Source organism: Schistocerca nitens, chromosome 5 (genome assembly GCF_023898315.1).
Source record: "Schistocerca nitens isolate TAMUIC-IGC-003100 chromosome 5, iqSchNite1.1, whole genome shotgun sequence".
NCBI lineage: Eukaryota > Metazoa > Arthropoda > Insecta > Orthoptera > Acrididae > Schistocerca > Schistocerca nitens.
The window spans coordinates 79678563-79692488 of record NC_064618.1 but is presented as its reverse complement, the minus strand read 5'-3'; the positions used below and the strand labels follow the sequence as shown (position 1 = coordinate 79692488).

Below are 13926 nucleotides of genomic sequence, written 5' to 3'. Positions count from 1 at the left end.
TCAACCTCTGATAGCCTATTGTTCCCACACTCTCCACCCAACAGATTCTGTCCCCCTTGTCCTATAACCTCCTTCCAATTCAAGTCCCCTTTACCCTCATTGTGCACTGCTCTCTGCCAACACACCCACAAGTCGCTTCCTCTCTACACTCCCAATGCCCCCCCCCCCCCTTTTCCCCTCAAAGCCTCCCAATGCTGCCCCTGGCAGACTTGTCCTGCCACCTTCCAGTCCCTGCATTTCCCACAACTGTTCTTTTTTTTTTCCACCATCCATACTCTACTATTCCTCCCACTGCCTGCCCCACTCCTGACTGCTGCTTCTGTTCAACAGAAGGAGATGCAATATTGCCAGAGTGGCCACAGATCACAGTCATGTGTGTGAGGTGTGCCTGCTTGTGTGTGTGTGTGTGTGCGCGCGCGCGCATGTGTTTTTCTTTCTTTTCTGAAGAAGGCTTTGGCCGAAAGCTTAGTGTGTAACAGTATTTTCATTGAGACTCTGCATCTCGACGTGCCACCTCAGTAGGTGAGTAGCGATCTATCCTTTCATGATTGTTGACGTTCCAACCTAGACTTTCCTCTTATTGTATTGGATTATAATCTAAGGAAATGCAGCACATATGCATACACATAATTTAGTGAAGCTTCAGAAGAAGGCTGTTGGATGTATTGTAAATTTGATCCCAAGACAATCCAGCAGACAGTGGTGTGATAACAGCCCAGAAAACAAAGACCAAAAGAGATCAGACATGGTAAATAATTCATGTAGTGGAAAAATTTTACACAGTGGTAAGAAAAAGGCATGACTGGAGGGCAGCGAGTGTGGGACTATGTTTTAACACCACACTGGTACTTTTTTCTTGACTTATTCGTAAACTGCAGTCTCTGGTGAAAACATATACCAACACAAAATTAAACTACCATACATTACATTTCCTACAAAAAAGGTCATATTAATTTTTTTCTCTAGGACCAATAGTTTGTGTGGCGAGAGAGAGAGAGAGAGAGAGAGAGAGAGAGAGAGAGAGAGAGAGAGAGAGAGAGAACACTGAAAATATTGCACACTGTGTATGCACTGTAGTTTGGGTGGTTTTCCTAGGCCAATTTGTGAGAGTTTCCCCAACTTTATGTACCACGAGTGTCCTGTATAAAAATTGTTTGTATTTCTACACCTCTGTGCTACTTGTAAAAATTATGGTTTACACCATGAATAGCCAAGAAGAATACTGACGCTCAACAGTAGGGAGGAACTCTTTCAAACAGGAAATGACAACATCTGTATATCCATAAACCAGGAACAATAAATATATGATGTATGCACCTTCTAGTTACAGAAGAATGACCCTCACACTGCTGGTTGCTCGCTTGCTCTTTTTTGTTTGTTCCAGCTGACTTGGACAGACATGGTGCTCCATGCAAAGCTGCCTGAGCACAAGATAGTGAAGGTTACAGAGTGCATGGTTTATGTTGCAAAAGTGATATGTTGAAAGTGTATAACTGAAGGGGTCAGAGAGATATAGGCAAATGCCACATTTTTTTGAAATTGAGTTTTTCATATTGTGACATTCTTAACCATGCCGCCTTCATGTTCTGTTACAAAAGTTCCATCTATTTGCAACAGATGGTGTGGCATTCTATACTTTGCCATCTGTAAATATTTCCAGAATATACACAGTCACAAGCAACACCAAAACGGCTGACAGCTCGAGAGTGTGAGAAACTTCAATGCATATTCAACGACTATTTGTAAGTGACAAGTGGAAATGAGGAGCCTGATCCTTTCGACACTGACATCGATAAATCTTGGCATCCATCAAAGTACATTTCCAATTCACATGAATTTTGGTAAGTATAGAAAAGTGTTCATTGCTGGTAACCATTGTTCCGTGGCTTGTAACTTTTGTTTCTCTTAACTTTATTCACACATCTGATTGCCGTCTTTTCTGTTAATGAGAAAGCTTCATGGGCATATATCAGTGGCTGTTTAATGCTGTAATAATTTAGTTTTAATGACAACAGACTTATAAAAATGTTTCTCTCACAAATTTCATTTAGGTGGTCTGTAATTTTCTGCGTGGCATATGGCTACATCTTACAAAAGCTCTGAGACTATTTTGCTCTTCATATTGCAGTTTGAAACATGTAGAGTAGCTCAATAATCACCTTAGAAATCAAAATCTTCAAGAAAAAGAAAGTGAAGAACTGGATGGAAAAAATTAAAACTAAATAATGCTGGTCAGCAGTATGTGTCTTCCACAAACAACAACACTTTTCAGGCAGCCTCTACACCAAGCCCATGTAAACTCGTTGGGGGAGAAGAAAACCTTTTTCATTCTTTTTAGGGACATAGGAAACCTTTAATACTTACCCAATGAGCTGCAAAAAGTAGGTACCAAAAAGTTGGAGGTTTGTTTCAATTTTCTAAGTACAAAGAGGATAATGTCTTATAAATTTATTTTATTTCGTTCTGTTGACTTGTACTTCCTTTAGTAGCTATCCTAAAAAGACTACAAAGAATACATCATCTAATGCTGATACATTTTCATATAACACGTAGGTATTTGGAATGGAAGTCATGATTTGCAAGGATCTTTTCTAAGAGTTCATCTCTTACAGAAACATGCGAGAGGGAAATGGAATTTACAATAGCAAATAAAGCTGGATTTTGCAGTTCCACAGTTCAAATCTATGTACTGTAAGTTCCCATTTGTACCAAATAACATATTGTTGAAATATTTGTGTTAGAAACCACAATATAAATTCTAATGGCATTTTATTTCAGGTGAACATGGAAACTATCCACATAAATTTCGTGATAGACCTGTACAAGACATCACAAATTTTATCACTGCCATATCAAAATATAACAATCACTACAGCAGTCAACAGAGTCCCAACAAGATGACTTTGGAATGTGATCTCTCAATTACATCCTTATTTTGGGACAGACACTCGGAATACTGCAAAGAAAAGAATGTTCCTACTCCAGAAAGAGATTTTCACTCTGCAGCGGAGTGTGCGCTGATATGAAACTTCCTGGCAGATTAAAACTGTGTGCCCGACCGAGACTCGAACTCGGGACCTTTGCCTTTCGCGGGCAAGTGCTCTACCATCTGAGCTACCGAAGCACGACTCACGTCCGGTACTCACAGCTTTACTTCTGCCAGTACCTCGTCTCCTACATTCCAAACTTTACAGAAGCTCTCCTGCGAACCTTCCTTAATCTGCCAGGAAGTTTCATATCAGCGCACACTCCGCTGCAGAGTGAAAATCTCATTCTGGAAACATCCCCCAGGCTGTGGCTAAGCCATGTCTCCGCTATATCCTTTCTTTCAGGAGTGCTAGTTCTGCAAGGTTCGCAGGAGAGCTTCTGTAAAGTTTGGAATGTAGGAGACGAGGTACTGGCAGAAGTAAAGCTGTGAGTACCGGACGTAAGTCGTGCTTCGGTAGCTCAGATGGTAGAGCACTTGCCCGCGAAAGGCAAAGGTCCCAAGTTCGAGTCTCGGTTGGGCACACAGTTTTAACCTGCCAGGAAGTTTCAATGTTCCTACTGTTTCCGAAAGCACATTCAGAAAAATTTTTGTATCTGAGTACAACATAGGCTTCAAACTGCCAAAAAACAACACTTTTTCAGTGACATATTTCTAATGACAATGAATTACTCAGAATTATGTGCAGCAGAAGTTACTGTATGAAATGCAGCTCAGAAAGGACGACACTGGGCAAAATATGACTGTCGCTTTAACTGATATGGGTAAAGAGAATCCAAAAGAGCACCATGTAACAGCAGTGGACATGCAACAAATGTTCTCCATACTTAAACTAACAGTTGCTCCAGCAGTTGACAAGAAGGCAATACGGACATATAACTACAGTACAGCTGTAAAGCAAGATAGATGGAGGAAGGAGTTCATATGAAGATGGGAGCTACTCAATAAAATACTTGGCTGTAACTTACCCTCAAACAAAACATCTCCACTCAATTACAGATAAATGCAATAGAAGCAGAAAGGGTTGGGCTTTTATTGCTTTGGAGAGGTTCACCTATTGCTGCTAAAAGATTTGAATCTGCCCAGCATTACTTCCCTGTAGTAGATCACACTAGACTCCCTTGCAATCGTGATTTTGGTCATGTTGAAGTGTATGCAAGAAATAGATATCCAACAGCACACACCAGACGAATGGGCAAAAGAATTCAAAATATTTCATTGTCACCTAAATGGAAAGAGAAGGCTTCAGTAGTCTGGATAACCTTAAGAGATCAACCTCAAAACCTACCTTCCTCACATCTGGAGATCTCAAATTAAGTTTGTGTCTGAAGATTGTTTCAAGCTAAGTGGGAAGAAAGGAACAAAAAGAAAGGAAGGCATATTGAGCCAGATCCATTTCAGCTGCCAGTAAATATAGAAAGCCACTTCTGATTAACCTGTCTCTAATGGCATACATACTTTCAGCAAATCAACACTTGTGTCAGCCATGTATTGGAAAAAATGCGAACAGTGGTGAGATAAAGGAACTTCCTTGTTTTATCTATTGCAATGTAAAACAAATTATAAGACTGAATGATCTGTTATGTATATAAAAATGTGTAAAATTTATAAACACTGGTCACTGTTTAATGTAGTTCAAAATAAATCATGGGCTACAATCATAAGCCACTATTGACTATGTCTTGATCAGAATGAATCAGTGAATATTCTAAAATACCAGAAATCATCACATTGGCAGATACAGAGGCTCTGAAGAGTACATTTCAGGACTTCCCATTCAGTTTCTTTCGGCACATCAAAGGTCTTTTAGGCCATACATCAACTAGCATTGTCTTACAGCGGTACTATCCATTTCAAAAGCTGGCCTCTGCACAAGTTTGTGATGGCCTATTTAAGATACAGCAAAGTGTTTATTTCTGGCATTAAGGATTCCATCTCATTGCAGTCAATTAAAAACAAATAAAAAAGAGCTGCTACTTCATGCACTTATATTTATAAGAAAAATTGAAGTTGTGACACTACGAAGTCTAATCATATGCCACAAACTCTGTGATGAAATCTGCTCTTAGCTCAATGTACTACAGAAGTTGGCCCAAAAAAAAAAAAAAAAACCAGTTCCACAACCTTATGATTCCGACAGATGCTTGGGTACCTTTGTTTGCAAGTATTGTCATCATCAAGCTTCTTCTGAATCATGTGATGCACTCCTGCGTTGCATATCGTAAGTTCAGTAGCAGTTTCATGTGTGGTGACCCAATTATTTCTGATGAACTGGGTCACAACACCTGTAACTGCAGGATTGAAGAGTGAACCTTCATGAACAATAAAAACTCTTAAACAGTACCACATAGCATTGGATAACTTAATACTACGTAACATGTGAAACACTGTTCTTTAAAAACCTTCTCCGTCCTGTGATAAATTTCTGAAGCATGATTGCATTCTGCAAGTGAATCTTCACAATAGCAGCATGAAATAGGATAGATTAAGGACATTGTAAATATAAAAGCAGACTAAGCTATCATACTTTTAAACACGCCTGACTGCCACTCAATGCCTCCTCTACGTAATGAGCAGTAATCTATCATAATTCATGTTGTTATCCCATCATTGGTTCTCCACTGTTTGATTTAATGAAAACTGTTTGTGATTATCTATAGCAGTAACTTAGGCAAAACTGTTCACTTCATGTGAACCACTGACTAAAACATAAGTCACCTATTGGCTACAATGTTATCCCAGTAAAATTAGGTACAATGCCACTACAGCAAAACTCATTTCCATTTGGATTTGCCTAATATTGATGTTAATACTGAAATTATTGCATAAGTACCTTTTGTCATATCATTTGCCATTGACGTCAGACACCATTCATAGTATGACTGAATAACTCCTTCCCCAGCATCTTTGATGGCTCTTCTTAGTAGTTCACGAACCTCCCCCGACAGCAAGCTCAGAGGGTATTCATTTGGTTTTCCTTGGAATACTGGACTGTGCTCCACGCATAGCTTGCTGTTGCAGTAAATAGCAAGTCCTTTAAGCCATACTAATGGTGCTTCTGCAAATCTTGCTTGCCCAATCTTTATTTCAGAATCTAATTCATCAGCTTTAATCTAAAACAGATATCATATCCTTCAAATACTCAATGTCAACAAGAATGCAACTGTCAAATTCATCTTCATAAGTTCAAGGACTCAGATGCAACTCTTTGCTAGCAAACTTTATAAAATAAGTAGAGGTCATTCATCAAACAACAAAGATGTAGTATTAAGAAACGTTCCAACAACTGCAAAATTCACTTCGTCCTTCATGATGTTAACATAATACATAGATTCCTAGATCACTGTTTGATGTACTCAAGAGTGAGCTTGTACAAGAATGGTTCCTCGAAGATCAAAACACTGTACAAGAATAGCTCTTCGAAGATTCAAAACAATCATTCTCGCAAGACACAAGTGAAGAAGGTAACAGGTATCTATTAGTGTTCCTATTGTATGGTGGGCTGCTCATCACAGATCGCCAGGATTCTGAAAACTACAATATGATGCCTTTATTTCACTGACAATGCTGGAATCTGTCCAAGACCAGTAAGGACTACGTATTCCAAGCATTTACAGCATTCAGTGAAAGTGTGGTTGCCACTACATTGGCTAAGCTTAACGTTGTATTTCTGATTGCTTAGTGCTAGATAAATCTGCTGTTGAAGAACATGGTATCATCAAGTACACATAGAGGACATATTAAAAAAAAATGTTATTTGTCTATATCAATGTCTTCCCCTTCAAAACAAGAACTTTTCCCAGTCCCCAAAATACTTCTGGAACTCGATAGTTGGTACAGCTTTTAGTTCTCACAGTTATTCATTTTTAATCTCAACTAGCCTTGTAAAACAATGGCACTTTATGTTTTCTTTATTTTTGGGAACAGAAAAAAGTCATAGGGGCGACGTCTGGCAAATTTGGAGGCAAATGCTTATGAACAAGTAATGATGTGTGAGCAGGTGCATTAGCATTGTGCAAATGACAGAAAATGTTTTGTCACAAACTTGGGCTTTTATTTATTCATTTTTCAGATGGTTTCAAGCAAATGGTTCTGAAATTTTAAGCATTACCTCTTACTGATCATTCAACCTTGTGGCAATATGCCATTAAAATTGGATAACTTTGTGAGTATAAACTTCACTTTTGACTGCACTTGTCGATCTTTTTTCAGTCCTCGTGATCCAGAATGCTTCCACTGGTACAACTAATCTTAGTTCAATGTCAGATCTGTAAAGTAATGTTTCATCACTTGTTACATGATTCTGCATTGTTGTGAACTTCATCTAGTGACTTCTGAACACTCAATGATTTGTTGTTGAGAAGTGAGTATGCTAGCTTATAGGATTGCTAGCCCTCATTGTCATGTACTTTTTAATCTGTTTACTGATGTATAAGTGTGTTGTGTTTGTCTTTGCACTATAACATTTCTACTACTGATTCTCTGTTCTAAGTGTAGTGCACTACACCACCTCAGAGAAGGTATCAGGAGCAAAATTAACTAGGATGGACAGTGTTGCCAGATGTTCATGTGTCATACTTTTCAGCAGTGTTGTAGAGTGCGGTCATGGGTTTTTCTTTTTTAGAAGTGAAATATTACAAAATATCATGTTCTATTATACCATTGTTTTCCTTTTGACATTGTAATATCTTTGTGGAACACTAAGCCAGCAGTGGCAGAACACACACAAAAGAATGTTACAATTAGCCAAGTTTTCGGAGCCAGTGGCTCCTCCTTCAGCCAGAAGGGTTGAAGGGAAAGGAAGGTAGGTGACGGAAAAGGACTGGAGAGGTCTGGGAAAAGGGTTGGATTTTGGGAAAGTCATCAAAAACTGTGGGTCACTGTGACTTTCCCAAAACCTACCCCTTTTCCCAGACCTATCCAGTTCTTTTTCCTTCACCTGTCATCCTTCCCCTTCAACCCTTCTTCCTGAAGAAGGAGCCACTGGTTTTGAAAGATTGCCTAATTATAACCTCCTTTTATATATAATAGAGGGAAACATTCCACATGGGAAAAATATATCTAAAAACAAAGATGATGTGACTTACCAAACGAAAGTGCTGGCACGTTGATAAGACACACAAACAAACACACAAAATTCAAGCTTTCGCAACCAACGGTTGCTTCATCAGGAGAGAGGGAAGGAGAGGGAAAGAAGAAAGAATGTGGGTTTTAAGGGAGAGGGTAAGGAGTCATTCCAATCCTGAGAGCGGAAAGACTTACCTTAGGGGGAAAAAAGGACAGGCACACACACACACACACACACACACACACACACACACACACACACACACACACACACAGTCACAAGCAGACATTCAACTGCATGCAAATGGCTAAGTGCAACCACTGCTTTAAATAATTGAAGCAATCTATCTCTTCTGCCGTTTTTAAAACTCGGTTTGATTGTGGCCCATACTGCTAGAATTTCAGTAATTCTGCACTCACATCATCATTTGATGTGTAATGACATCATAACCAAGATAAAGGAATTTTTAGTGTTTCCCTAGAACTTCATTGTTAATGACTACTTCAGTTCTAATTGGTTCACACGCTCTAATGTCATCACTTTATTAACTGAAATTTCTCATGTTGAGAAATGAGGAGTGATTTGTTGTATTTAGTAAAACACTTTCTACAGATAAGATCGCATAAACACTACTTTATTTTTGACAACTAGTTTCAACAGGATCTGTTGTCATCTTCTGATATTCAAAAGTTGTTACAAAACATGAACATGGCAAATTAGAACATCATGCCTGGCTGTCTTATTAGTTGATAAAATGTAGCACATTATGCAATGGTTTGTCAGAAATAAAACATTTACAACCAAACAGCACGTTCTGCACATGGTCATGTGCTCACAGATGATTGTTAAAAGTTAAAAAAACACAATACAAAGTAAAATGTACACTACCACATCCCTTTATGTTAGCTTGACATGTTCCGTTCACTTACGAACAATTTTAGACGTATGGTACAGCATCATATGAATTGCACCACATGTGGTGACTAAGATGATTCATCAATGAAAGGCACACGTCAAGCTAATGTAAACAGCTGTGCTGTTGTACAGTTTACTGTGTTTTTTAAATTTTTAACAATCATCTGTGAGAGCTACATATACGAACAGGGCCATGTGCACAAGGTGTTTCCTGATTGTAAACATTTTATTTCAGACAAACCTTTGCATAATGTGCCACATTATATCCACTAACATGACACCATGGCATGAGGTTCTAAGTCACAATGTTCCCATATTGTAACAATTTTTGAAGACCAAATGATGACAGCAAAGCCTGAGGAAACTGGCTGTCAAAAATAAATAAGTATTTCACCAATCTTGGCCACTGAAAGCTTTTTACTTATTTGTTACGTTCACATACAGATACAGACCACATTTTATGTAATTTGCTGCTTCAGCTAAAATCACTTGACCATTTACATAGTATATTGCATCTAAAATAGTGTTATAAAAAATCTGTCAATCACAATGTTATTTTATTTGAGCAATCAATGTACAATGATGAGCCAAAACACGACCAACTGCTTCATAGCTTGTTTGTCCATCTTTGGACCAAAATACATCACTGATTCTGCATGTCAGGGATCTGACACTTGGTTGGTAGGCTTGTGGAGGTATGTGACATTAGATGTCTATGCACAAGTCACATAATTCATGTGAATAACGTGTCATTGACTTGTGTACGCACTGATGGCTCCTGATAGCAATCCAGATGGGTTCCGTAGGATTGACATCTGGCGAATTTGGTCACCGAGACATCAACACGAGTTCACTGTAATGCTTTTCAAAGCACTGTAGTGCTGTTCTAGCTCAGAGACACAGACAATTATACTGCTGAAAGATGACATCGCTGTGGGAGTAAACATCAAATATGAAGGGATACAGGTGGTTTGCAGCTGTCAGAGTGTTTTCTGATTACTACCACAGGTCCCATGCAAGCACGGGAAATGTTTCCCGTACCATATAATTGCCCCCACCAGCCTACATCCGTGGTGCACTGTACACTTCGAGCCACAGTTCGCCCCAATGACGGCATTTGTGAAGGCGACCCATTTCTTTGCTAGGGTGATCCACCATCCGTGTCTACTCTGCTTACATACTTTTCTGACCACGCCAGGTGCCCACTGTGTCATCAGGTGGCATCCAATGTCGCGGTGGGCAGTGGTCTTAATGCTTTGGCTGATCAGTGTAAGGAGGTGCATTACATTCTTAACATTTTTCTATTAGCTAGGTCACGGTGGAAACACAATCTGTGATTGTTTTGATTTCACATAAATCATTCTGTGCAACATTTATGATTGCTTCTGCTTTCTTTTCCTTTTTTCTCTGTACTATCTTTGCACAGATTTTATGTACTGTGCATAGCACACTTACAGGCCTATTCTGTTTTAAACCCATCAACTTTCTAAAATGCATGATGCACTACTGCTACATTCCGTTCCCCTAGCAAATGTTCATAATTTCAGTAACAGTTCAAAAATATTTTAGTATTTCATTCGAACTGAAATTGCTCAGAGTTTATATCATAAAATGGTGTTGATAAATGTTTGTTTCAAGTTCACTTTATCTAATAAATCTTTACATCTCCCATTTTCATTCTTATAAGTCCAAAGATCAGTAAAATTATTTTTCAAGTATGGAAAGTAAGAGAAGCTTAACCATCTAGGTTCGATTCCAACATTATTTGGTATGCTCTCTTCTGTCTCTCAAATCATGTTCTGTATCACACAAGTTTATCCCAACTGCCTTAATGTTCCTTTCTTCAGTTTCGAGTTAGGGCTGGTTCTTTTTTTTTTTTTTCCCAATATGTGGTAACATCTCTAGCATTAACAAATGTATCAACAGAAGAAGAAATATATTCATCATAGCTGAAAAATAAGTTGGTTGTTACCTGTAACAAGGTTTACAAACTAAAAAAATTATTAAAGTAAATATCTGCATCAAGAGTAAGGAAGAGTCAAGTGTGAAATAAACTGACAAAGCATGTAGTTGTACATGAAGGATCATACACCAAGTGAAATCACAATAACTAAGACATCTGTAATGAATTGTTAAATGTATGATTAATGTATTTGATTAACAAACGAAGGTAGGGACTCTCCCTTGATTTCTTCAATGTATTTGACTCTACATCACAATATTGTGTTTAAGGAGTTTCCTTGTTGAGGAAAGAGCAAATATTGTGTCTGGTGATGAAAGAAACATTATGCAGTGTCTTTGAATTAAAGGTGGAGTTAATTGTGTATTCAGAACAAAAGAAAACTCAACTCTAAAGTGTAATCTTCCACAGTTCATTTGTTCTCCAACAGCTAATTACCAGTCATTGTCTAGATACTTACCTAAACTTGGAGTTAAAATGGTATCAATGTTGTCACAAATTGGTCACAACCAGAAGAACTATGGATTTACTCATTTTGACATTTTTACATGTCACCTCTTTCCTACCTTCAGACTGTGTGTGTCTTATCTCCTCCCTATTTAATAATCTATAGAATGTCTGTGTTTCATTTCTGGGTTGAAATTTATCCACATTTTCCAGCACAATACTTACAAATCACAGTTTCTAACCCCCCATGTCCACTGCCATTCCTAGGAATGTTAGGATTGTTGTTCCCCAGTAATAAAATTTTCCAGATAATAAGCTATATGTACTTGCCCAATGCATTCCAGAATGCTAGACACACACACACACACACACACACACACACACACACACACACACAACAATGCTGTGTTACCTAAACTTCATGTACTTCGAAAATGTGCCATCATCTTTCCGGACACTTTCTTCCATTCAGTATAATTACTGGTCACTAAAATAAAAAATAATGTACTGCTTCAGTAGGAGTAATTATGTTTAATGATGATATAATCATTACTAACTAACTGACTTATACCAAGTGATGAGGAGGGTGGACACAACATGGATTATGAAAACTGCAAAGGTCTATTTCACAGAGAATAAATGGCAGTAAAAAATTACAGGGCCTACATGCAATCTGCACAAATAATACACTGCAAACAATCAAAATTACTTTCAGTTTACAGGTCTCTATAAAAATGGAACACACAGTAGTGACACTTTACACATGCACACAACTCTGTGATGCAAGAAAAACATGTAACAGAGCCTGCTCCAAACTAAGGGGTAGCATATTCTTAACATAAAAAATGACCATTAATCTACAGTAAATGATGAATTACTGCTGAGAATGAATGGCAGATTGGTATACCCATACATGTGTTACTATATCCTGACTTGTGATAGTGTCATAAATGTGCAGATAAAAAAGGAAACACACTATTTCTGATGAACTCATGTATACCCATATATCAGTATCTGCAGTGGAACAACAATTTTGACATACATAATTAGGCCCCCCACAGGCAGACAAAAAGTAAACCAATTTTATAGTATCACTGCAATCAAACCCACCAGTTTCACAGCAGCCTCGATATTTTTTGGAGGTGCAATCTTTTCTTTGGGGGCTTCTTTCTTTTTCTCTGGCTGCTTCTTAGGTTGTTTCTTTTCACCGTTTTCTTTTACAGCGACACTTTCCTTTCCTTGCGGCTTCCTGTTTTCTTTATCCAAGGCACTGTACAGCGTTTTCACTTGCGATAGAGGGACTGTAATATAAACATAAAATCATTAAATTGTCTTATTTCCTTCTAGTATACAGCAATTACCATACAATCACATTTAACACAAAATTTTTCACTGGAAGTAGTACCAATATAGATGAAAAAGACGACGTCGATAACGACATACGAAAGGCAACATTAATTAAGACATCTGGAAGAGGATAACGCAACATATCTTATAAAACTATGATATTAATTTTGTAATATTCAATATATTTTGCAACTTCTGGTTCAATTATTGGGTAATATGTAATGAAAACTTACGAATGTCTTCAACTTTAGGTGCATTCTCTACAAATTTCTTTTTTTCATTCTTGCTGAGTTTTTTGACTGCCTGACCATTTGCTTTCTGCTTAGTTTTACCCACAAATTCCCACTGACCAGACATTGTATAGAGAGTATTTTGCTCTTTCTAGTTATTAATTAATAATATCAGTAACTTAACAAGCTCTCCAAATTCGGAGTTCAATTATTGTCAACACACGTGCCTGGTAGTGTATTTAAACTGACAAAACAGCGCAAAGATGTTCACATGTATGTCACGTCTCCGTAGTCACGTTGGCAAAACTTTCAGGCCAGCCAACAATGCGACGCCCGTCATGATGTCAATGACCAGAAAGGGCGTGACAGGTAGCGGCTTTCAAAACTAAGAAGGCATGGTGGTGTTTATTATATTGAAAATAGTTTATGGTTCTGTGGGGATAGTTTCTAGTCAAAGACAGATAAGCGCGTATCTGTATATGTGATGATAATCTATATGAACGGTATAGTGATATCAAAATGCAAATAACAATATCATCATTCTACGTTTATATACGGCACTTCCGAAAGACGAAATGGAATTTAGGTAATCGTTTTTCGCTGTCGTGTTTACTTGTTATGGTCTGTAGCGGATATGCTGGCCTGTGAAATATGGCGGCTGGAAAACAGCTGATACAGTTTATGATTTAATCAACACAATCGCAATTTCTCTCTTTACACGATGTGTAAACAGTTTCAGTCTAATATTTCTACTTCTCCTTCGCTGTACAAAAAGCCATTCCGTCCATATTAGCCAAAAAATTTTAAAAACAAGACGAAACTTGACAGCACATTTCAAAACCAGTTGCGTTTACATGGAAGCGAAATTTGACTGCGGATTTGGAAAACCGGCAACCAGAATCGATTTTGAAATGTTTACATGACCACCCAGAAGCCTTACTGGGAAATCGATTTACGAAATCCGGTATAGCGA

At 38.0% G+C, this 13926-nt stretch overlaps 1 protein-coding gene across 1 annotated transcript in view; it reads right to left on the bottom strand.

Annotated features, from left to right (window-relative positions):
- LOC126259266 (transmembrane protein 214-B) overlaps nucleotides 1–13233 on the bottom strand; it is a 157020-nt gene extending 143787 nt beyond the window's left edge. The window contains exons 1-3 of the mRNA XM_049955900.1: nucleotides 12957–13233; nucleotides 12487–12677; nucleotides 5820–6099 (exon numbers count right to left, since the gene is read on the bottom strand). Of these exons, the coding sequence (XP_049811857.1) occupies nucleotides 5820–6099; nucleotides 12487–12677; nucleotides 12957–13080 (595 nt within the window). The 5' untranslated portion in view covers nucleotides 13081–13233. The remainder of the gene's footprint in view (nucleotides 1–5819; nucleotides 6100–12486; nucleotides 12678–12956) is intronic.
- Nucleotides 13234–13926: the final 693 nt, after the last annotated feature.